Source organism: Dipteris shenzhenensis, chromosome 9 (assembly GCF_047967505.1).
Source record: "Dipteris shenzhenensis isolate YYH24624 ecotype China chromosome 9, Dip_SZ_1.0, whole genome shotgun sequence".
Taxonomy (NCBI): Eukaryota; Viridiplantae; Streptophyta; class Polypodiopsida; order Gleicheniales; family Dipteridaceae; genus Dipteris; species Dipteris shenzhenensis.
The window spans coordinates 58,003,748-58,029,265 of record NC_141604.1 but is presented as its reverse complement, the minus strand read 5'-3'; the positions used below and the strand labels follow the sequence as shown (position 1 = coordinate 58,029,265).

At 44.7% G+C, this 25,518-nt stretch overlaps 1 protein-coding gene across 1 annotated transcript in view; it reads left to right on the top strand.

The window, feature by feature from the left end:
* The first annotated feature begins 4,509 nt into the window (after positions 1 to 4,509).
* LOC147898888 (primase-helicase Twinkle, chloroplastic/mitochondrial-like) overlaps positions 4,510 to 25,518 on the top strand; it is a 132,372-nt gene continuing 111,363 nt past the window's right edge. Inside the window, exons 1-2 of the mRNA XM_087378907.1 lie at positions 4,510 to 5,002; positions 5,204 to 5,328. Coding sequence (XP_087235033.1) covers positions 4,870 to 5,002; positions 5,204 to 5,328 — 258 coding nt within the window. The 5' untranslated portion in view covers positions 4,510 to 4,869. The remainder of the gene's footprint in view (positions 5,003 to 5,203; positions 5,329 to 25,518) is intronic.

Genomic DNA, 25,518 nt, shown 5'->3' with positions numbered 1-25,518 from the left:
TCTCTCCATGAGAGCGCTAGGGAGGCAACTGTTGGTTCAATGCTTGTTGTATCATGTATCTTATCATTATTGTGTACGTGTGCTTGGTCAACTGCAAGAATGGAATGATAGACCCCTGGAAATATTTGTAGAAACAATGTTGCTATAATTCTTGCAGGTGCTTCTGGCATCGTTTGCACTAAACGTAGCAAGTGTTCTTCGTGGTCTTGCTGCCACACGGCGTAAGCACACTTGCATTTTTTAGGGTGAAACAGGAATATCTTTGTAGGACAACATAGATCATCCACAATCAAGGTGTACCGATATTCATTTTGCTGTGGCTGGTGGAGAAGACAACACGTGCACTTGTGGTGTCTTTCCAAATTAACATAAAGGAACATTGGAAAGTGGTACCGAGATGGGGATAAGACAATCTTGGAGAAATGCTCATGAGTTTGACGTGTTTGAAACAATCGAGATGATGTGCTCATTTGGTGTGCTAGTGGGTTTAGAAGCATACAAGTTGTCTAACAACTCTTTCCAAGGCGATGCGATAGGAGTTGGTTGTTGGAATATCGAATTGCAAAGTGCTTGTGCGAGAACATCGTATGTGAAAGAAGGCAAAAGATCTAGCAAGCACAACAGCAAGTCATGATTTGTTGGATGTTTTGTTTTGAACACTTGCCACTTAGCATTGTCATATTGCTCTATGTCGATTTCGTTGGTCATATTGACAAGCTGTGATGCTTTAAAGAAAGTCAGGATCAATCATCTTGTGGCCAATTGTTTTGAAAGGAGGCTAGCAAACAAACTTCATTGACAACTATAAGTAGAAACCACAAAGGCATTCAAGACATTATACATTTGGCTCAAAGGCCACCAAATGACCTGAACTATGGATAGTGAAACTACCACTAGGCTTCAGGTCAAGGAGCATAGACCTAACACCAAGAACACTTTCTTTGTACAAGTCCAGGAAGGATGTAGGAGCACCAAGTAGAGCGTCAACATGTGCACCACGAATGGTCACTGACACATTGGAACCTTCACGTTGGCAAATGCAACCTTTCAACGAGGGGACTTTCAAGATGCATTGGACACTAGCACACGCATAGCAATAGGGGTGTGATGAGTCGTGACTAACGCATGTGCCACTGCATGTGTCGCATTAATACTCCACCAGTTGCACGTTGAGGTTGGTGAAATGCAAGACGCCATCAACCTGTTCAAGAAGTACAAAAGAAGAAAAGGCCATAGCATTATATGAAGAAAGAGCAAGGGGAAAGAGGTAAATTACTCTTTGCCCGTAGTTGAGCCTAGAAACTTGTGCCATGAATACTTGCTGCAATTCTAACTTCTTTAGGCCATCGGGAACATCTGCAAGGATGCTAAAGTCGTAGAAACCAAGAGCACTCTTTGCTGTCATGTAGGAGACATTCTTTAGTGTGTACATGACGATCCCATTGTCATTGTACTCTTGAATTAATCACGTGAGAACACTCTTGCACTCGGCCACAAACGAAAGCTGCAAAAAAGAATAGATGCCTTAGTGACGTACTAGATGAACCACCAAACATCCACAAGCAAAGGAAAAGGTAGTCACTGTTGCACGGTCTTGGTCGCGAGGTCCATCAGCCACAATCACCTGGTGTGTGACTCTGCCAATAGTGTTAACTTTTATGATGACAATACTTAGTGTGTTCACTATAGCGGAGATTGTGCCTTGCTTCATTTCATTGGCAATGCCCATGCAACAAAGGGTACAAACTCAACGATGGTTGACTCAGACACAAATGTCACATTTCCTTCAAATTCTACGCCTTTGACCACCACGGTTGTCGCATCCGCATGGAGTGAAAAGTAGCAAGTTCCTTCCTCTCCAAGATTTCTCTTGCATGGTGTTGCCCCTCAATTCTATAGAAACTATCAAGATTCAAGGTAGCATTGTATTTGTGCACAAAGGTGTGGGACACAACCAATGTCATAGTCTCACAGTTGTGGCGGTCAGTGAAATCTGCACACAAACATGTTGCATACATCGCCTTATTATCTTTTTAAGTTCCATACTTCACAAGAAGTTTCCTCAAATGTAAATCTATGCGTGCTAGCGTTAAAAAACCCTTCAATGGAAAGTAAAGGTAAATTGTCCCCCCCCCCCCCCCCCTATATACCTCCCCGGTGTGAGAGCCAATGTTTTGACTTCAGGTGGACTTTGAAGGGCATTGAGACCTCTTCATTTGCATCTAGGGGTTGTTCAATCTCGTTGCTTGGCATCTTCCTCGATGAAATTTCCTTGCTCGCTGTAAGTTTCATGCGCACATGATGTGTCAGAAGCACTTTTTGTGAAAGTTTGAATAAAGCATTGGAACATATCATGCATTCAATGTAATTGCATGTTTGAAGTCATTGATTTATTATGCTTACTTATTTTTTTTATTTTTTGGGTGCACAAGCTTCAATGTAAATTGCTTCGTAGAGATTGCAACTTATAATTCATACACCATATGCAACTTATAGTAGTAAAACTTAAACAAATTTGGTAATTGAGCAAATGCCATTGCAAACAATAGTAATTAAGCAAATGCCATTGTAGAAAATAGCTAAAACCACTAGTTTAAGTACCACAAAGCAACTGTACTATCATTTGATGGTAAAATTACATTAACATAATATAGAGTGGAATTTATATATGATTAATGTAAACAAAGGTTCATATGCATGCCACTAATATTTACCTTGGCAAAATGCCCAACTGTGAGCTTATCTAAATACTAACATTTCCATAGTGAGCAGAGGAAATATCTGCAATACTATTCGTTGAAACCAATTCACAACATCTTTGACATAATGTAAAAATAGGTTCGTATGCATGCCACTAACATCCACCTTGCAAAAACGCCTAGCCGTGACCTTATCTAAATACTAACATTTCTATAGTGAGCAGAGGAAATATCTGCAATATTGTTCGTCCAAACCAATTCACAGCATGTTCAAAGAGTAACTTAAGAAACAATTGATATTCAGTTAGCCTTAAAGTACTCAGACGACTTATTTTGTTCAAGAAAACACCCTGCAAACGTATTCGTAGTACAGGGTAAGAAAACAACGACGAGAAACAAAGCCCACGAATAATAGAAACACTACCTTTAGCATACGCCTAACGTGCCGCAGCTCAAAAAGCTTGACAAAGTGAGCGCTTTATATCTTTTTTAATGGGAGAATTCCTCAGCAAACTAGGCTGAGTAGGAGGCTTGCTCATACCCGAAACCACAAGAGGATAATTAAAGACACACGGGCAACGTTTCTCCTCAAGCTTTTCCTGTTCGCCTGGCTCTACACACGCATACACGAACAATGAGAAACCAGAATTTGTGATGTGTCATGTAGACAAAAACACTGAGAGACGGAATGTTTTCTTACCTCTTACAATTGACATAGCCTCATCGTCCATTTCCCAAACAACCTTTGCGCCAGCACGTCTCACCATCTCTGCACAAAAGAATAAATAATCAGCATTTGTTGTTCATCGTTCAGAGAGAGAGAGCGACCCAGCATACGCTACAAGGTTTTGCATGTCGACGTATTGGACAAATAGATATATTCATGCTACATTCGCCCAGCTATGCTTTAAAGCCTCTCGCCTTTTCGCCTTCAAATGGTCGAGAAACAATGATCTACAGAGCAACAAGACATGACGGTTCGACATGTTTCTCAAACAATATCTTATCTGACATCAAACAATAATGGATGGGCTGGCTTGATACAAACATATATCGTCGCAAGTAGAGTCCGCTATTCAAATACGCTCCTCAAATATGCAGACAACCCACAACAACTCTTCATCGTCACCCATACAAGGTAAGAGATACCTTCGTAGACAATTTATTCAATAACACACAAAACACATGGCTATTAATCGCAACACAAAAGACCCGTCGTGTCATGCATGAACATAATAAGTGTATCTACACAGATGATTTCGTAGGAGAAAAGAGAGTCGAATGAATTGAACAAAGCAGAAAGTGGGAACAAATAAAACCGTGATGAAAGCTTCTAGTGTCCATAGACGTCGCTGCACCCGAACAACAGAAACTCAACAAAATCACAAACACCAGCTTGCCATCGTGCGAAAAGAGGATTGCTACATTTATAGAGCCCGTCCTTAGCGAATATCTCCTTCACGAAGGTTGCATGCACGAGGAAGACATCCTCTTGCACAACACGCAGGTAAGTGGATCTGTCAGCCATCCCCATATCTCACCATAAACACGCGATCCAACGTTTCGCAGTAATTGCAATGCCTAAGGATGGACACCGAATCGAAGTGTGAAGGTCTGACAAATCTAACAATGGACTCTGGAGATAGAAGCTAGGGTCACCACGTAAGGTGCACCTTATAAAAGCACATGGACCAATTACAAAGACCACGTGGACCAATCACAAAAAATACAAAGAAAATAGAATAATCCCTACCCGCAGGGCAGGCCAAAAATGCATTTTGTAGAATGGCAATCCCGATATCATGGAAGCTTGATGAAGTTGTGCTACTGCGTCAATCAATGACGAGTTGTGTAGAGTTGCAGTAGGCGTCGTCTGAGCTTGTGCTTGTTTGCCATTCTTCTGTGCGGTTGGCTTTCGTTGAATGTTGTTGCTTTGAGCTCTTGCGTTGTGGTTGTAGACTGTAGTTCACCTCTGTAGTTATTTTGCTTGTTTAGTGGCTCTGATACCACCATGTTTGAGGACTGGTGGAGTGCAAGAGATAGCTAAGAACATAACGCGATCCCAAAACCTGAGAGCAAGAATGTCAATTTCCAAATCCAAAATAAATTCGGTCTTGAGAGGATTATACAACATTTTTTGAAAATCAAAGAAGCGCAATCCGTGGAGGGTATGGCCACCTTCACTGCTTGCATTCTACCCACATCACCTTGCACATCTTCGTTTGCCCACAATCAGAGCCGCCTTGAGTGCGAGAGTTTACTGTCGCGTAGACACTGGACGAGACACGCCTTCAGTCGCTCAGGTGAGCATTTTTTTTTCCATGAAAGCTCAAGTGAGCATTTCGTTTAGCTGTCTTGTGGAGCAGCAAGCGAAAATCCCATTTGCAATGTATTACTCATATGCATGCTCCTAACATCGCGACTCTTCTCTCCGATTGTTCCCTGAGTTCCTAGGGAGATTTTCTATGCACAAAGGAAAATTGTGAACCACTCTTTTTGTTCAGGTAAAGCAAACGGTTTATCCGATCATCTCGGGAGCGAAGCTCTGGGTAGAGACGTCCTAGAAGAGCAAAACATCTTCCTCACTTCATTTCAACCGGGGCCGGACAGGAAGGTTCTTTGCCCAAAGGTACGAGAGCGTTCAGGCTCTTTCCTGAAAATCCTAAGACTGCTCGCCTGAGATTTTTATTTAGCATTAGTCTCCCACTATTTTATGTCTTTAGCTGTGACAACTCCCCCTCACTTTCCAAACTTCCCCTTATTCTCCAACAACCCCCTTCATTGTCCAAACAAGCAGTTTCAAAAGGTGCTCGTGTGTCCTTTGACCTATTCCCGTTTGTGAAGATATCTCCGTCATTTTCCTTTGTAGGACAGTAAAGGAGAGGTGATGATCTTTCTCAAACAAAATGGTACTGGAGTTGTCCAAGCATGGAAAATTGAATTCTTTAAAATAGCTATGCAGCTTTGGCAGTCTCATTTCAGCACAGCCAAGTCATCCTTTCAATCAAGATCTATACGAGCCATACAATTTCACATGTTGCGATGCCAGCAGCTTTATATCTGCCGTGTTGAAGAGAGAGCAACTGAGGATCCTTGATAAAGACAAGAAGCAAGTTGCTAAAGGAGTGTCTCAGAAAGGTCTCTACAAGACACAAGTACGTGGAGTGGTAGATGGCCTACCTATCACCACAGCTCACGAGGTGCTTCCTACATGATGGGTTACCGTAGAGGATCGAATCACTCACTCCTCTCACTCCCGATCGCAGCTCATACAACACTCAGTGACTAACGTAGATGATCACACTCGAACAGAAAACCTTTCTCAAAGAGAGAGAGCGAGATAGAGACAAAACTCAGATGCATTCTTCCACTATCAGTGGGCTGGCAAAAGCTCTAAGAGGTGAGCAGAAAACAGCAAAGAGATGCTGATACAAAAGACTATGTTCTCCTCTCCCTGCGTGCTTGCCCGTGTGCAAGGCTGTTAGTGCTGGTGATGAGAGATGAGGGGGAGATGGTGGGCTTTATATAGGAGGGCCTGGGCCCTCAAACTGGCCGACTAGGGAGTCAGCTCCCTATCCAAGGTACCAACCAGGCCAGGACCCCCTAACCGACCTGTTTGGTCGGTTATTTAGGGCTGTAGGTGGTCGACCAGACCATGCTGGTCTAGCCTATAAATAGGCCCCTTTGTGGGCCTTTTGGGCTGCTGATGCCAGGCCCAGATGTCCACCAGATGCTGCTCCAGCCCTCCCGTGTCTGCTGGCACATTTTCCATGCAAGATGCTGCCTCCATAAAGCCGCGTATGATCCTCCCTTCACCCTATTGTCTTCTGCCCCCTTGTCCCCTCAAATCGGGGGCTCATAGGTGGGGCAGTGACATTCTAACGCCCCCTCTCAATGACACAACAATGGGCCGATCCAAATGCGTCGAATGAGGTGTTCCATTTGCTCCCTGGGAAGCGCCTTCGTGAAGACATCCGAGATGTCGTCGTCGGTCGGGCAATACATCAACTCTATGACACCTTCGTCGATGAGTTCTTGAACAAAGTGGTAGTGGACCTCGATGTGCTTCGTCTGTGCGTGAAACATTGGGTTGTTGGCGATTGCTATGCAACTCTGGTTGTCGCACATAATCACTGTCGCATCTTCTTGGGCCACGCTCATGTCCTCCAAGATCCACTTGAGCCACAATGTTTCACATGCCGCTGTACAAGCAGCCCTGGACTCTGTCTCTGTAGATGAAAGGGCAATAGCAGGTTTTTCTTACTCAGTCATGACACAACTCTTGATGAGAGTATGAAACAGTATCCAGAAGTCGATCTCCGGGTGTCACTATCACCTGTCCAATCACCATCGCAGAAACCTTCCAACTCAATGCCTCTCGTGCAAGTGATGCCATAGGTGTAGGTACCTTCAAGCACCTCAGCACCCTCATACGTGCGTCCCAATGGACCTTCTTGGGTGTGGCGGAGAACTGAAAGAGCAATCCAATGAGAAAGAAATATCCGGTCTGGTATTGGTGAGGTAAAGAAAACTCCCCACCATGCGTCGATACAGTGATGAATCAACGGGCTGAGATGGATCATGTACACTCAGCTTGAGACCAGCTTCCATGGGAGTCACTGCTGCTTTGCAATCTTCCATCTAAAAGCGTTTGAGTAGCTCCTTGTAATATTTCTCATGTGAGATAAAGATACAGCTCTTTCCCTGCTTCACCTTAATCCCAAGAAAGTAATGAAGTATGCCCAAGTCTATCATCTCGAACTCCTCCATGAGAAGTCTCTTGACCTGAGTAATCTTCTTCGTATGATCCCCTGTAATGATGAGGTCATCCACATTTATGATTAATACTAGCCACAAATCTCCCTCTGAGTTGAGATAAAGATTTGCCTCTGATGGACTTCTCTGAAGCTTGATTTTCTGAAAGAAAACATCTATCAGCTGGTACCATGCTCTGGGGGCTTGTTTCAGCCCGTATAAGGCCTTCTTCAGCTTTGCATACTTTTGATGGGGATCCTAGAATCTGAAATCCTGGTGGCTGTGCCACATATACCTCCTCCTCCAGGGTTCCATTAAAAAATGCAGACTTGATGTCCATCTGAAAAATAGGCCAACTGTGATGAGCAGCCAAGGCAATGACTGTCCGAATGGTTACAACATGACACAAGGATGTTGATAAGAGGCCTCCTCTTTGTATCTGACCATCCTTAGTGCATCCATATCTCCTCCATGCTGCCTTAATGGGCTGAAGCTCCTTTTCTACCCCAAACCGCTCTGCATACAGGTCTTGAGTGCATAGTGTCTCTGAAGATAGAAGCTTAAACGATGGTCCTGCATCTCCCACTGCTTGCACAAACTCCACAAATGTAGGAGTCCGAGCAATATTAAATGGCAGATCGCACTCACAGAAGAACCTGCGACATGCCCTACTTGCATTTCTGGATAGACCTGCAGCCCAACCAGCCTGTAAAGTTCCTGCCCTTGCTACTTTGCTTTTCCCCCTTGCTGGATGGGGCTGCACGCACATCTGTAGATACAACCTGTGTAGGTAATGTAGTGGCCGATGACGAAAGCATAGGTGGTGGTCTAGATGTAGCATTCAATGGAAGACTTGACATGGGACTCCTAGGACGAGATCCATGCACAGAAATAGCCTGCGGAGCCTCTAGTCTCTGTCTCTTTGATGAGCCTGAAATGCCTCCCAAAACAAGAAGCACATCATCTGGGACATCTCCTGCAGAACTATTTACTCCCCTTCCAGAGATGCCAAGCAAGTGAGCTCTCACACGCGGCGCACTTCCATGATAGGTGCCCCCACAGTGCTTGCACTTCCACTTCTTAGTTCCAGAAGCACCATAAGATTTTTCCACATCTACCTCCTTCCAAACGGGATCTTTCGAATGGCCTAGGTCCATGCTATGACCATACGGCTGTATGAGTGTCCACGTCAACAACCGTACAACTGTACGGATGCCTACGCCAAGGACCGTACGGGTCTACATAATAACTGTACGACTGCATGGAAAGGCAAACGCTTATTCGGGAGGGTTCACGTCAGGTCTGTGCACCTTGTACGGAAGATGCACGTCAGGGGCGCACTTCCGTACGGAAGCTCACAGCCAGGTTGCATGTCATCGTACAGACGAACCGTACACTGCACGGACAAAATAGTACCGGCTTGTCAGGGCTCCATGATCGTCACGCTATGCTAATTCGATGGACGTACGGAAGAGTACCGGGATGAGTAGGTCGACGCAAATGTCTAGAAACCTTTGAAAAAAGCCCCAAATCACAAGACTTTGGGTAAAGCCCCAAATTTTCATTTGCCCCAATCATGTTTCATTGGGGGAGAAACGTTTCTTTTCCAATGAAATGCGTTTTGTTGTGACTATGGACAAAAACAGATGTATTCTTCCACTATCAGTGGGCTGACAAAAGCTCAAAGAGGTGAGCAGAAAACAGCAAAGAGATGCTGATACAAAAGACTGAATGTTCTCCTCTCCCTGCATGCTTGCCTGGGTGCAAGGCTATCAGTGCTGGTGATGAGAAATGAGGGGGAGATGGTGGACTTTATATAGGAGGGCCTGGAGCCCTCAAACTGGCCGACTAGGGAGTCGGTTCCCTGTCCAAAATACGGACTAGGCTAGGGTCCCCAACCGACTTGTTTGGTCGATTATTTAGGGCTGTAGGTGGCCGACCAGACCATGCTGGTCTGGCCTATAAATAGGCCCCTTTGTGGGCCTTTTGGGCTGCTGATGCCAGGCCGAGATGTCCACCATATGCTGCTCCAACCCCCCCGTGTCTGCTGGCACATTTTCCATGCAGGGTGCTGCCTCCATTAAACCGGCTATGATCCTTCCTTCCCCCTATTGTCTTCTGCCCCCTTGTCCCCTCAAATTGGGGGCTCACAGGTGGGGCAGTGACATTCTAACATACCGATGAAAGCCAAATCCATGACAAACGCTGACCTCCAGGTAATTTACTCAGACGACTACGTAGCTGTTAAGAAGAGGTTGATCAATCCCATTTTCAGAAGCATTTACACAGGAGACCTCCATAAAGAATTCTTGGTAGCAGCTCGAACGGCAAGAACATTCTTGCAAGGTTCAATACCTGGGTCTCTAACCCGTCTTAATGATGAAAGGAACATTGCTATTGGGAAGTTGTCACCAACTATGACTGACGACTTGGGGTCCCACTGTCTGATGGAGATGTACCACTCCTTTTATTGATCATGTGCCTAGAGGTACCACTTTCAGCATACCATACATTTTTTGGTTCATATACCACATTGTATTGATTGGTATATCCTCAATGATGAAGAACAACTAGTCGAACAATATTCCAAAACTCTGGATGGAACCAAATCACAAACCTTGGGATAATTCTAGACTACTTTCACTCCTTTATAAAGTCGGTGGAAATTCATTGTGTAACATATCGAAAGAACTCTGCTGGAATATCTTGGGAGAACCAAGGAATAAGTAGACTAGATAAAACCAAGGAATGAGTAGAAGCACATATAGAACATGTATGATCACAAAAACTCAGCCAATGAGTGGGCTGAAACTATAGAACTCAAGGCCTTCAAAGGCACTGCCATAGTCATTATCCACGTCAGTACTGTCAGTTTCTCAGTTTTGAAATCAAGATCTCGCTGATCTCAATTCTCCAAATCAAGATCTAGCCGATAACCACTAAAGAAACTCAAACAACACCCAAATTCAGGCAGTATGCCCAATCTATCACCCAATCAGCCTCAAATTGTCAAACCATCAAACGAAAGTTGCTTTAACAGGTGGAATTCTGTGAACTGTTGCCTGATGGCGCCTTAAGCCCAATTGCAAATTGAAGGTGCATCCTCTTGCTCAAATAACAATCACATCAGGTTCTCTAGTGTGGCAGGTTCAGATGATGTCCAAATGCTCCAAAGCAGTGAAAACTCCTTTCTTTAGTAAGCGTTGCAAGAACATGTGATAGGAATTGATGTTTGTGGGTGTGGGTAGGCTGGAACTATGCAAGCAAGGCTTGGAATGGCAAGCTGAACTAAAATCGCTGATTTAGGCTTGGAATAGCAAGCTGAACTAAAATCGCTGATTTCATCCTTGAAAAGTTGATAAAACTGATGTAGAGGGCTAAAGCATCGCAAAAGTAAAACACTGCCTCTTACTGATTAGAAAAAGAGCTTGGATGTGGAAAACATACACAAAAATGGAATCCTGCTCGAAACAACCGCTACAGATATGGAGCATCAAACAAGTACCAACTTTTACGTAGGATGATAGTGGGTTTTGAGGTGAACACGATGAAGCAGACAGTGAAGGAAACGGCCTTCGGACGGAGTAGTTACTGTAACCGGCCTTCATGTAACTAAAGGGTGGTGAACCTCTGCAAAACTATGAAGTGCCACAAATACAGCCACAATGCATCACACCAAACACTACCTTTATTTAACTCACTTAGAAACAATTTTCAACAACAACAATGGGGAGGCTAGAATGCCCCTGCTAAGTGAAAACAATACACAATACACCCACTGGCCCCAAATGCCTTGGCGCCCATTTTGGTATTTATTTAATGCTTTTGAATGGAAATTTTACACCAGGGGTTCACCCCTGTATTGTTTCTCTCTTCAAATCCTCTGACTATTTTTTGGGCATCTATTATCTATTCCACAATGGACCACTAGAATCCAACTGGCAAGGCAATCTTAGGCATCCACTTCTGACTTGACCCAACTGAAAGGCATCCAAGCATCCAAACCAACATGCAACTGCGCTCAAGGTAGCCTCAAGGCTTTCTCATGCAACAACCTTGTCCTCTGGCCCTTTCCCAGGCACACCCTTGCTTCTGAGTGCTTACTTAAGCCTGTGGGGCAATCCAGAGGCCACGATCTTCCAGCTGTCCCCCTTATAATGAGTGAACAACCTGGAGTCTTCTAGGTGCCATGCTTTGAGGGTCTGTTTCAACCCGTCCTTCCTTTGGCAAGGTCCACTATAAACGAACCATCTCGAGAAATGAAATCCCAAGAATATCTCCATATAACCTAGACCATGAACTCTTACTGAGTTCTCAAGCAGGTACTCTTTTGGCTTTAGTATACCTTGTCCATCACCTTCCAGCAATCTGTGTCCAAGATTTGAAGAAGCACCCATACTTTCCCTTCTGCCTTTGAAGAAGGCCCATTCCTTCCAATCTCGCATTACCAGAGACATATGAAGAGCAGATTCTCTCCACAGCATGCTATAAAGGCTCAAATTAAGAATATCAAGTACATACCAGATCGTTGTACTGCTTGTGTGCTTGCTCTGAAAGCAGACCATTCACCTCATCAAGGCACATACCAAAAACCTGTGTAATCTTGTACTTTCCCCGTCTGAATTACAACAATTATCTGAACATGAAACTCTAGGGCACTCCATGGAATCCACCCTCGTGTCAATATCAACAGCCACGCACCTGGAGCACTCCATGCTGTCCTTCATGTTCACAAAGGTCTTTAACTCCCAGTCGACCCACATCTCAATGTCAGACATCATCACTGTGGTTTCTAGGTCGGCATATCTGACCTCAGTAACACATGAAGATGTCACCAAGAACAATTCTTCGATTATCACATTAGCTTTGGCTTTTGTGGTACCCTCTAAATCTGAGTCGGACTCCTTGTTTTTTTGATCCGCCTTCTTCTTTTTGCAATCCTTCGCAAAATGGCCTGGCGTGTCACAATAGAAGCACTTCTTCTTCTGCCTCCTCTTGTTGGAATTGTCCTGCTCATCACAATCATCCTTCTTGGACTTGCCACTGTTAGGCTTGCCCTTCACTTTGCCAGCATAATCCTTTGCCAACAACGCCTTGTCATCTTTGTTGCTGTTGTAGATCTTCTCCCTAGCTTCTTCTTGGAGCAATAATGGACCCAACTCCTTAAAAGTCATAGGTTTGTTTCTCTGTCCTGCTGTTACGATTTCACGAAGCTTTTGAAACTCAGAGGTAGCTCCTGGTCATCACAGTCATCCTTCTTGGACTTGCCATAGTTAGGCTTGCCCTTCACTTTGCCAGCATAATCCTTTGCCAACAACGCCTTGTCATCTTTGTTGTTGTTGCAGATATTCTCTCTAGCTTCTTCCTGGAGCAGTAATGGACCATCCTGTCAAAAGTCATAGGTTTGGTCCTCTATCCTGTTGTCACAATGTTGAAACTCTGAGGTAGCTCGTGAGTACCATCAAGGTCAATTGGCAGGAGTCCTCCTTCTGACCAACCGATGCTAGTTGATCCCTTACCAAGACCTTCATCAAGTGGTCATGTACCGAATCTCTCTCATCCATATCCAAGTTGTAGAGTTGATGTTGAAGAAGCAAGATCTGGGATGTGTTATTTGTCTCGTACAAATCCTTCAGAATGGCTCACGCCTCTACTGACGTATCGGCCATCTGGATGTGAGGAAGCACAGAGTTCGCTGTAGTCCCTATGATCAATGCCAGGGCATGGGCATCTCTATCTTCCCAAGCTTTGAGTTCCTCTCCATCTACTGGTAAGAGTATCTCCCCCTTGTTGTCCACCATATCCTTCGGCTTCACCTCGATTCTCGTTGTCAGTTTCCATAGCTTCCGAGCCACGAAATGACTTCGGATCTTCACCTTTCACATAGGGTAATTTGTCCCATCTAGTTCCCGAGACTCCAAAGTTAGGGATGGTGACAGAAAGAAATCTGGGGGAGGAGGAAGGGAGAGAAGGGGCTGAAGAGGGTTTTGAAATCGACATCTCTGCTACTAAACCACACAGCAAGGTCGAACAAACTTAACCTTCCATAGACTAAACCTTCCGTAGACTAGAACTCCGTATGCACCCGATTGTACCTGAGTCATCCTCCTTCTCGCAAGGGCACTGTCCTCCAGTCATGGAAGTCGATTTCCAAGAGCTTCTGAATCAGGGTTGTCCTTTAGCAAGGTCCCTGCTTCAGGCTCCCACACCTGTGAGCCTCCTACTTGGGCTTTGATATCATGTTAGAAATTGATCAACAGAGGGTATGCACAGTGGAAGACTGATAGAATAGCCCAGGAGCTTACACAGTGTGTGTGTGGGGTGCGGAATCAGAAACTTCTTTACCTAATGTGCATCAAATAGATGTGCAGACTCATCAATAGACAATAATTTAGCTAGATATAGAAACCACCAAAACTATGTATTCCGTCCAAAGCTATGGACACAATATAAAAGAGATAGATCCAAAGTCCCACCAGAGTGTGGTCCTTTGATCTTACCACAAGTTACTTCTACTATCTGCCGGCTATCTCTAGACTTGAGCCCGCGTCTCCACCTCGAGCGTAGTAGACTCTCTGTCCTGAATGGTCTTCTCTACCTTACTGCCTGCTGTGAATCAGCCTAGGTGGGCAGCAACTTGATGAGCTAGGTCTGCAGCCTTCCAACTCTTCTTGGTCCTCCAGGAATAGGCTCCAAGGGTGCTGGTCTGTTCTGCTCCTGCTTGCTGCTCCAGAAGATGTGTTATGAGGGCCTGGAGGCCCTCCTTATATAGGCCCCAGGCCTGCCAAAAATGACCGACCAGCAGCCTGGATGTGGCCAACCAATCTGCCAAAACCACCTCCCTCTAGGGCTCTCAAAACCGGGCCTTAGGCCCTCTTTTCTATGCCGGGGCCCAGCGCCTTTGCTGGTCTGTTGGGCCAACTTGGTTGGCGAGCCCAACCGACCTGGTTGGCTCAGTCCAACCAGCCCCTATAAGAGGGCAAGGGGCCAGCCCCTTTGCTCCTTTCTCTTCCCCTTCTGTCCTGTGGGTCCTGCCCCTGTTCAGGCCTGTTCCAGCCCTCAAGACCTGCTCCAACAGCTCTGTCTTGTAGGCGCCTTTCCCCCAGGATGCCCCGCCATCTGGCTGCTCATCAGTAGCCTCCTGCCAGGTCAGATCCAGAGCATGATGCCCCTGCCACCTTCTTTGCACAAAGGGCCATCTGATGCAGCCTCTGGAGCTCAAGGTACTTGGCCTTTTTCTCTCTGGACCCAGGTCCACCTCCCCCATGCTCTTCTCATATGGGGGCTTACAGATGGGGAGGTGACCTTTCCAACAAGAAAGAGCTGTAGAGGATAAGAGGGTGCAGCTGGGGTGCAGTGTGATTGCATCTGGATAGCCAATGGAATTGCACTCGGAAAAGAGAATGCCTTTGAGCCCGGGCTGCCATTGGGGTTACTTTCCTCTTCACTCCAATGGTGGTACTTGGTTTAGGAGTTTCAGCCGGTTTCGCCTGCTTGGCTTGACCACTCGGCTGAGAACCACTCCCTCTGCTAATCCATTTCTTCTTAAACCCAGATTTCTTCGGATAACCATACTGGGTTCCGACTTGTGCAAACCCACTTGGCCTGCTGCCCTTGGCATCTTCATAGTTCAAGGCTATGGCTATTGCATCATCTAACGTGTTCGCGTACTTAGCCCGAACTTCCATTTTTATTCGATCATTCAATCCAAATATGAAATCTTTCACTTGGATTGATTGAGGTAGGGGTTCATCAACCTTCATTACACTCTCTCGAAACTTATCAGTGTATTCTGCCACCGATAAATTTCTTTGACGAAGGTTCCTATATTGATCCCAAGCTCGGGATGCTTCGTTAGGAGGTAAGAAGTGTTTCCTGAATTCTCTTTTAAACCCCTCCCAGGTAGTGGATGCTATACCATCTTTTTGTTGCTTAATCCACCACCTATCCGCTGCCTCACTAAACATGTGGGTGGCCTCGCGGATCTTCTTGATGTCATTTCTGATTTCACAAATGGCGAACGCCTCGTCCCATTTGTGTAACCAGGTCTCAATGACATCGGAACTACGGTCGTTCATCCGACCAGAATACTTTTCTGGCCTGTAATTGGCAATATTTGGCACTTTAGCCTTCCTAGGCTAGACCGTATGGACACTAGACTCCGGCTCCATTGGAGCCTTTCCCTTCTCCTCTCGAGAAGGTCTGGCAGACATACTGTGTATCGCTCTCCTAAGTTCAGACTACCCTGCATTGGCCTGCAACTGCTGCGCTAATAACTGTTGCAAGGCATCATCAAGCAATGCAATCCTGCCAGATAAAGTGTGAGCTACTGGGCGCGACACCTGCTGGGTCGGCCGAACTCTTGACTCACCAGGGTCCCTCCTGGAAGCCCCTTCTTCTGCTTCCATTCAGTTCAATGGGTGTTTTGTTTTGTTTTATTTTGTTTTTTTTTTTGGAACACCGCTAGAAAACTGTATTTACAAAGTGACACAATTCAGTGTACTGACACTCTGACACAATTCCCTACACTAGGGAATTCCTGCAATCCCACATGCACACTGACTAGGCATTTGACACAGGCATATATCTCAAACAGTGCTTTTCCCTATCCTAGGGAAGCTCCTGTAAACTAACTCTGACTGTAGCACATAGGCATAATCTCAAGCATAATCTGTCCCTGCTACAGCATCAAAGCTTCATGCATACTAATCACTTACAAGATCCTGTTTATGAAAGTAGAGCATCAACCGACTAAATCAAGAAGAAAAAAAAAAACACAGAATTGATGGAGGTCAAAGAGAGCTCCCTGGTCATCAACGATTTCGTCACAGCCTTCTTGGATCCATCTAAATCCAACCAACAGTCTCTCGCACTGTCTACACAATCCCACTGCATGCACGACCCAGGGAAAGGCGTTCAGCTTCGCCCTCGCTGTCCAAGTCCTGATTACGTGGCCAGCTGCTCGTCGACTAGCGCTCCACGTTCAGCGAATCACATCGAAGGCCTCCCATACCAAGCCTTCATTCCGTCGGAGACCCTGCACCTACGTTCTCTGGCTACGGGTCGCCCATCCACAAATCTCCTCGAAGATGCACACGAGCCACCACGCTATTCTGCGTCACCTCTGCGCTCCAAGCCTGTCGTCCACTCCAAAATCCAACGATCACGCATGGCGTTGTAGGCCTCCCCGTTCATGAACCACCACCCGTGCGTCCATCTACCATGCTAGTCCGTCGTTCTTAATCTGCGTTTCGTCAACTGCCTTACGGGATTCCCCGCTCCAGCAACGGCTCAAAAACGGGAAGGTTAACAATAAGCCTTCCTTTCGTCATAGACCACGGGCAGCGCCAACAATTTCGTCGTCACGTCGCAGCGCCGATCCAGTCTGTCTGTCGCGTGGAGGTTATGAACAGCCGAATCGCTCCACGCTCCCATGCACTTCACGCATCCCTTATGGACTCTCCGTTGATCTGGCGCTCTGGTCCTTCGACGACACAGCTCAACGCTTTTTCTTGAAACTCTGGTCTTCCGTCACCCAGATCGTCTCTCTAATCCTTGCCTTGAGCTTTGATACCAAATGTTAGACACTACAATCTATACCTACTGCAGATCACGGGAGCAGCACCAATACTTTCCTCCCAGTCAACCTTGCTGAAGCTGACAGAGAATTACGAATCAGAAAACATACGTGAATCGCACATTCTTTTCTCTCTCTAGCTTCAACAAGCCCCATCTCCCTAGATGGATCTAGATGCCACATGTCCTCATCACAGGGCCTTCCTAATGCAACATTTCACCCCTCTCTTGGGATGCATTAATATCCTTTGCCCCTAGGCACATTCCTTGCATTAGGCCCTTAGCCTTAGAGCCACCTAGTTTGGTGCTATCAACCCTCACCTAGGACCTTGACATTAATTCCCTCCCGATCATTTACATGAAGCGCAAACAAATAATTTCAAACATAGATCCTTTAAGGGAAATGTCGACTGATTCTTCCGAGGTCATGCTACCTCGGCTAGAGCGTAACACAGGGAAGGTCTCCGAGATGCAACTTGTAATCATTTCACTGTGAAATACTGAAAGGGGCGCCACGGTGTTTGGGGCCAATCGGGTGCACTTGTCTATGTTTGTTGAGCAGGGGCATTCTAGCCTCCATCCCTTTTTCAGTGGTTTTGTTTGTGAACAAATGGGTAAATGCCAAATGGTGATCATGCAATGGTTAATGGTTGTGATATATGCTTTGTGAGCTGTAAATAAGTGCTGAAGTGAGTAAAGGTTTAGTTTCACTGCCCTCTGAGTGATTAGAGGCCGGTTTCATTGGTTCCATTACCGGGATACCACACACTCTTTCTCAAGAGGTGGGCCTCGGTAGTTTGGTGGAAGGATATCTTTGCTGTACTTTTTGACAGCTGAATATTACAACCATAAACATGGTGAGTACCCATGAGCAAGAGAGCTCCACAACTCCTCAAAGGAGAAGGTAGGAAAGCCTTAATGATCCAGCTAGTGTACAGTTGCAGGGAGCACAACAAATGCCTTTTGAGCAAGCCACACATGAAGCTACAAGTGAGCTCAACGGTGATACTAGTTCTAGCAGTGAGTCAGATGATGCTACTATGTTGAATGCACAGCTTGCAAGTGCAGTGAGTGCTTTGACTCAGTTGACTCAAAATTTGGCTCAGATTGTGCAAACAAATGCCAAGAAGAAGAAGAAATCAAGAAAGCACAAGCACGGAAAGAGTGAGTACACACATGCATCAGCTTCTCATGGGGGACCGTACACTCATGCATTAGTTTCCCATGAGGGACATCCATAAAAAATGACTCAGAAAGTGACTTCCAAGAGAGAGGAATCCTCCAAAAGAGCACTTGAGAAAGAGGTACAAAAAGTACAGTCAGTGCAACAGTATGAGCAGCCAGCACAAGGCCTTGGTTTGGGTACTTCTACTCCTTAAAATAATAATGTGCAGTCCATAAATGTGGCTCAGCCACCTCAGCCATATTTGAGGCAGCAACCTGAATATTTTGGTACAGATTCATGTTGATTTCACCGCCAATTGGGCATAGAAAGCAAGCCATGTATGACAATGTGGGAATGCAGCCAGGCATGCAAGCCACAGCATATGCTCCTATGCCTAATGTTCAGCCAAGCATGGCTCTCCCTAGTGAAGAAAATGCTGCAAAAATACAGCCATCTTTGGGACAGCCAATATCAAATGTATATAAAGAATTTAAGGATGGTGGTTCTCATGTCAAGTTTGAGACATAATGGAGTACAGGACAGGTACAAAGCCCTCACATTCCTTCAATAGTTTGATGCTGCATTTCTTGGGGGTTTGTTTACAGAAGCATCCAAGATGAGGAAGGTTGCCACATTTTTGAAACGCAATGCACTTAAGTGGTATACCAACCTTATGCTTCATGGAGATGCACCTGCTACTTGGCTGGAATTTAAGCAAGTGTTCTCTTCTACTTGGCTTACTCCAACTTTTGAAGTTGAAGTACTTTCACACTGGCATGACTTGTCATACAAACTTTGCAAGAATCTTGATGATTACACCCAGAGGTTTTGGGATGTTTTGCTGCCATTGAGCTCTTACAGGCATGTTTTTTTGAAAGAGCAAATAGAGAGGTACTGTTGTGGATTGCCTAGTGAGCTACGTGATTATTGCATCAAAACCAAGGTGGGTTCTATGACTCAATTAATTGAGAATGCAAGGACAGCATATGCATGGATGCAGGAGAAGAATTTGGGCTTTATGGACAGCAAGAAAGAAGACAACAAACGGGCTGCCAAACACCAGGATAAGGACATTAAATCTAAAAATAAAAATTATGGCAAACGACCGTTTCAAAAGTGAGGAAAAGCCCAATTCAAAGCTGGTCGAAGGCGTGGACAGCCTAATAAACAGCCCTAATAAACAGCCCCATACCAAGTTATCTGATGAAGAGAAAAAGTCACTCATGGAGCAAAACAAATGTTTTATATGCAAAGGAGAGGGACACCGCTCTTATGATTGCCCATCCAAGAAAAGAGATAGGTCAGATGATGATAAGAATGGTGATAAATAGGCTGATCGGAAGAGCAAAAGGCCTAAACCTTATGCAGGACTTCTTCCAGATGTGATTGGGAGTTTGCTGCATGCACATGATGAAGAGGAAATGAAAAAAACTGAGATGTGCAAAGCATGGGGAAAAATCAGAAATCATAATTGTTTGTTTTTCTTTGATTCTGGGGCAAAGGCAAATTTCATAACTCCTGATATGGCAGGAAGGGTTGACATCAAGCCTAAGGAAATGGGGCCATCCGGCATGTGTGATATGGCCAACCCTGAACTCAACACACCTGTCACTCCTATCATTGGCAAGTTGAGGATGCATATCCAGGGATATCAGGATGCAGAGGACTTCTACATTATGTCTTTGCCAGGGTGTGATGCTTTGCTTGGGATGCCTTGGATGTACAGGGTGGGGGCTGATGTGCAGATGAGAAACAAGAAGATTTCTTTAACTCATAGAGGCAAAAATCATGTACTTGAGGTAAAGTGGAAAGGGGAGTCCATCCCTATAGTTTTAGCTTCTTGTATTTCCAATGTAATAAAGCGTCATATTTCAGCGTACTTGATTTTTGTCAAAGAGGACAGCCAACCAGTTCAGGAAGGCTCTACTCTTTCTGCTTTAGATAGAGAAAGGGCTGCTTTTATTTTAGATTTTCAGGATTGTTTCTCAAATGCACTTCCTCAAGAATTACCTCCCAAGAGGCCCGATCATCAAATTGATATAATTTCAGGAAGCTCACCGCCTAATATACCTCTCTATCGTGTCAATAAGGCACAACAGGAATAGAATGTCACAAGTGAAGGAACTCTTGGAGAAGGAATTAATACAGCCAAGTAATTCTCCTTAGTGTTCCCTTGTGTTGCTTGTGCAAAAGAAGGATGGCAGTTGGAGAATGTGTATTGATTATAGGGCTTTGAATAAAGTCACAATTAAGAACCATTTTTTGATTCCACGCATTGATGATATATTGGATCGGTTGGAAGGTTCCTCAATGTTCAGTCATATAGACCTTAAAAGTGGATACCATCAGATAAGGATACGGCCTGAAGATGTCTACAAGACTGCCTTCCACACTTCATTTGGCTTATATGAGTTCCTTGTGATGCCTTTTGGTTTGACTAATGCACCTGTCACTTTCAATAGAATGATGGACAGAATTTTTAGAGCACACAGAAAGTTTGTGGGTACTTTCTTCGATGACATCATTGTGTTATCTAAAAATGAGTAGGAGCACAGGAAACACCTCACTATTGTGTTTCAAGAGTTGAAAAGACACAAGCTGTTAATAAACACCATGAAAAGTGAGTTCTTTATGCATGAGATTCATTTTCTCGGTCATATAGTGTCAAAGGATGGAGTCAAGATGGATCCTGCAAAAGTTAAGGCCATAAGGAGTTGGCCAATCCTGAAAAATCTGCATGAAGTCAGAAGCTTCCTTGGGTTGTGTTCATACTATCGGAGGTTTATAAAGTACTTTGCAGAAATTGCTTTTCCCTTGCATGCTTTACAGAAGAAAGGTGTACTGTTTCTGTAGGATCGATATATAGAAAGAGAGAGAGAGCAAGGTACAAAGAGTCGATAGAGTCTGCCATCACGTCAACTAGGATAATTAAAAAAAAGGAGTACAAGGTACAAGTACCTAGACCTAGGACTAAGTGTCCTAGGTGTCACATAGGACTAAGTGTCCTATGTGGCCTAAAAGACACTAACACTACAAGTGCCTATATTTATGCCTACAAGGCACATACCATGGCCTATAGGGCATCACTAGAACCACCAGGAGATGGCCTACAAACCCCCCTCCATGGGATGGGATGAAGTATTCTAGAAACGTCTCAGAGTACCTGGTATTTTCTGGTCATGGTGGCACATGTTCATCCAAAAGGATATAGCCATCTATGAATGTACAAGGGATGTCAGATCATGTAACAAAGGGAACCAAGTGTAAAGCCTGTCGGAAGACTTCGAACTTGGGACAAGGAAGTGCCTTTGTAAACATATCTGCTATGTTGTCCTCTGTGGGAAGATAGGACAACTCTATGTCTCTTGTTGACAACCGCTCCCGAACATAATGATAGTGAACTTCAATATGCTTGGTACGCGCATGAAACACCGGGTTACGTGCAATGGCCAAAGCACTATGGTTGTCAGTGTAGACAATAGTGGAGGATGTCTGGCGAATACCAAGATCTGTAAGTAACTGTCGAAGCCAAACACACTCTACTGTAGCGGTGAAAGCTGCCCTGTACTCAGCCTCACAGCTAGATGTGGCAACTATTGGTTGCTTCTTGCTGAGCCAAGAGATACATGAATTGCCAAGCAAAAAACAATTGCCAGTATGTGACACTCTGGTGTCGGAACATCCTGCCCAGTCACTATCCGTGTAAGCATGCATGGTAAGTGAACCCTGATCACCATAGAAGAGGGCTAAATCCTGAGTGCCTTTGAGATATCTGAAGACTCTCTTCACTGCCTGCCAATGCTGCCTGCCAATGCTGTGAACTGGGCATGTGCAGGAATCTGCTGAGCTGAGATACTGCATACTGTAAGTCAGGTCTGGTGTGACATAAATAAATAAGGCATCCAACAGCCTACTGATAAAGAGTGATATCACATGGTGGGCTCCCATCATGAGTTGAGAATTTGAAGCCAGGGTCCACTGGAGTAGAGATTGGCTTGCAATTCTCAAACTGAAAATGATCAAGGAGCTGTCCAATATACTTGGACTGAGACATCATGATACCGCCCTCAACATGAGCAAACTGAATGCCGAAATAATACTGGAGCTGTCCCATGTCTGACATTTCAAAAACCTGCTCCAAATCAGCCTTGAAAGCTGCAATTTGCTGAGTATCTGGGCCCGTGATGAGCATATCATCCACATATAAAATCAGCACTAAAAAATCAGATCCACTCCCGCGGACATAAAGAGTGGGTTCTGTGGGACTATTCTGGAAACCAAGGGATAGTAAGTGTGCATGAATTTTGGCATACTATGCCCTGGGTGCCTGCTTCAAACCATAAAGGGCTTTTCTAAGCAGGCATACCTTATTTTCAGAATTAACAACCTCAAAGCCAGGAGGTTGTGTGACATATACTTCTTCGTGCAGATCCCCATGAAGAAAAGCAGTCTTGATGTCAAGTTGGTGCACTTGCCAATGATGATGGGCTGCAATGGCAATGACACATCTAATGGTAGTAATCATGGATGTGGGAGCAAATGTCTCCTCAAAGTCAATGCCTTGTTGTTGGGCATACCCTTTTGCAACAAGACAGGCTTTGTATCGATCTATGCTGCCATCAGATTTCCTTTTTAATTTGTAGAACCATCAGGTACCAATGGCATGCTTGCCGGGAGGGAGATCTACTAATTCCCATGTGTCATTTTTAGCAATGGAATGTAACTCAACCCTCATTGCATCCATCCACTTTTTGCTGTCAAAAGCATCTTTATGGCACAGAGGCTCTTCATTGCAAGCTGTAGCAAGGAGTGCAAACTGAAGAAAGTGACCATGCTGTCTATTCCCTGATCTTGTCCGGGCAGCAAAAGGCTGATCTTGTTTGCTGTCGCTCAATGTATCAAGAAGCCATCTGGGAACTTGCCTTTGTTGTCTATTGACAGCTCTTTCTTGACCACATGGAAACATTACCTTCTTGGAGCTGATTTTTATGTGCAGACAGATCATCAATCACTTAGATATTTTCTCACGCAGAGAAAATTATCTGAAAAGCACATGAGATGGGCTAACTTCCTCTCAATGTTTCATTTTCAAATTGTACATGTGCCGGGTAGCAAAAATGTCGTGGCTGATGCGCTTTCCAGGAAACCACAGCTTGAAGCAGTCTCCAAGAAACCCAGTGTTTCAGCAGTGAGCATTGCTTACAACAAAGTGTTAGATGTGATGAAAGATCATTATGTTAATGATGCTGATTTTTCAACTATTTATGATTAGCTTTTTGATGGTCAAAGGCATGATCACTATATGTTGAAAGAGGGTTTCATTTTGATGCATGGACGACTGTGTGTCACTGATCAGATGCGACAGAAAGTCATAATGGAAAGTCATGCTCCTCCATATGTAGGACATAGGGGAATTATAGCAACAATTACAGCAGTGGAGCAATACTTTTATTGGCCATCTTTGAGAAAGATGTGGAAGAATATGTGAGAACATGCATGGTTTGTCAGAAAGCAAAGTTTGACAGGCAGAAGGCACTTAGGTTGTTACACCCTTTGCCAATTCCGGATAGACCATGGCAAAGCATAGCTATGGATTTTGTGTTTGATCTTCCACGTACTCCTACTGGACATGATGGATTGTGGACAATAATTTGTAGGTTTAGCAAACAAGCCCACTTTATGCCAGTAAGAAACAAAATTACAGCAAATCAAATGGCCAAATTATTTCTGCAGCACGTCTTCAAGTATATCATGGGATGCCTGAATCCATAATCAGTGATAGAGATCCGAGGATGACCAGCCTCTTTTGGAGAGGGCTGTTTGAAAATATGGGCACTACGCTGAATTTTTTGTCATCTTTTCACCCTCAATCTGATGGACAATTGAAGCTGGAAAACTCTACCATCTTGGATATGTTTAAATGCTATGTCTCATACCACAAAAGCAAATGGGAGCATTATTTGCCTTTGTTGGAATATGCTTACATTAATACGGTGCACACATCCACAGGTAAAGCACCTTTTGAAATAGTGGAAGGTGCCAAGAAGATACCTTCCATTTTGCATACAAAGAGAAAATCTTCGAAGCTGATCGTTTTGTGGAAAGCCTTGAAGAGGCTTACAAGAAGATCAAATATGCCTTGCAAAGAAGTCAGGACAAGTAGAAAAGAGCAGCAGATAAGCACCGCAGGGAATTGGTATTCACAGAAGGTGATTGGGTTTTGCTGCGTTTTCAAAAGGCAAGGCTGAAAAATAAGAAAGGCAAGGAAAGGTTGTACACAAAGCTGAACATGCGTTACTATGTTTCTGAAAAGATAAACGAGGTAGCGTACAGGCTGAAGTTGCCTCCGCATTGGAAGATACATAATGCCTTTCATGTGAGCTTGTTAAAGCAATATCATGGAGATGTTCCCGAGGATTTACCTGATGAGGTACAGCCTGAAGTGGAAGAACATGATGAACTTCTGGTCCTAGAGCAGATTCTGGCGCATAGAGATAGAAAGCTCAAGGGTAAAGTTATCTGTCGCTACTTGGTAAATTTTCAAAATTACCCATCACTTGATGCGAAATGGATGGAGGAAGATGAACTGGCAGATTCACTTGGGATATTGTAGCTTTACCTTGATGCTTTCCAGTTAGAGCCGACTGCGGTCCAGGCTCGTACAGGTAGTTCAACAGAGCGAGCGTTTGGAGCATTACTTGGTGTTCGAGAGGGGCGTAGCACCTTCACTCCCTCAGTACAGACGAGCTCACCGTGATTTCATGAGGTTGCTTGATGACACTGTATGTTTCATCTGAGATACTGAGCTAACAGTATTTCGGCTGTGAGACTTCATGATATTGATGCATCTTAACTGTTGATTGTCGAGGATCACATAGATTTTGAGCAATGTATATGGATGAATGCATGCCTCTCCTAGCCATATTTTCACAGTCTTTGTATACTATAGATGCAGCCTTCTTGTATACTCTTTCATGGTATATTTCATGCTCGCTCCCATGTTTTGGAGCAGCAAACTGTGGTTTGCTGTTTCAAGAGGGGTATGTCACAGGGGCGTGAAATTCTAAGTACTTTAATGTACTACAAGACTGTGACAACTTTGGTTTTAAAAGTCCAAGCGTGGGCTTAATAATGTGTAATTAAATGCGGCATGGTGCCTAGCACATAAGCGTAATTAATCCCTAGGCCCAAAGGCATTCCAAGGAATTAAAAGAGTGATTGTTGGGAAATGATGACGTGACATTTTTAATGGGCCCCCTAGAGGGCCATGTACCTTCAGTGGCCTCCCTAGAGTTCCAGGTGGCTCTAGTCCCTTCTACATGC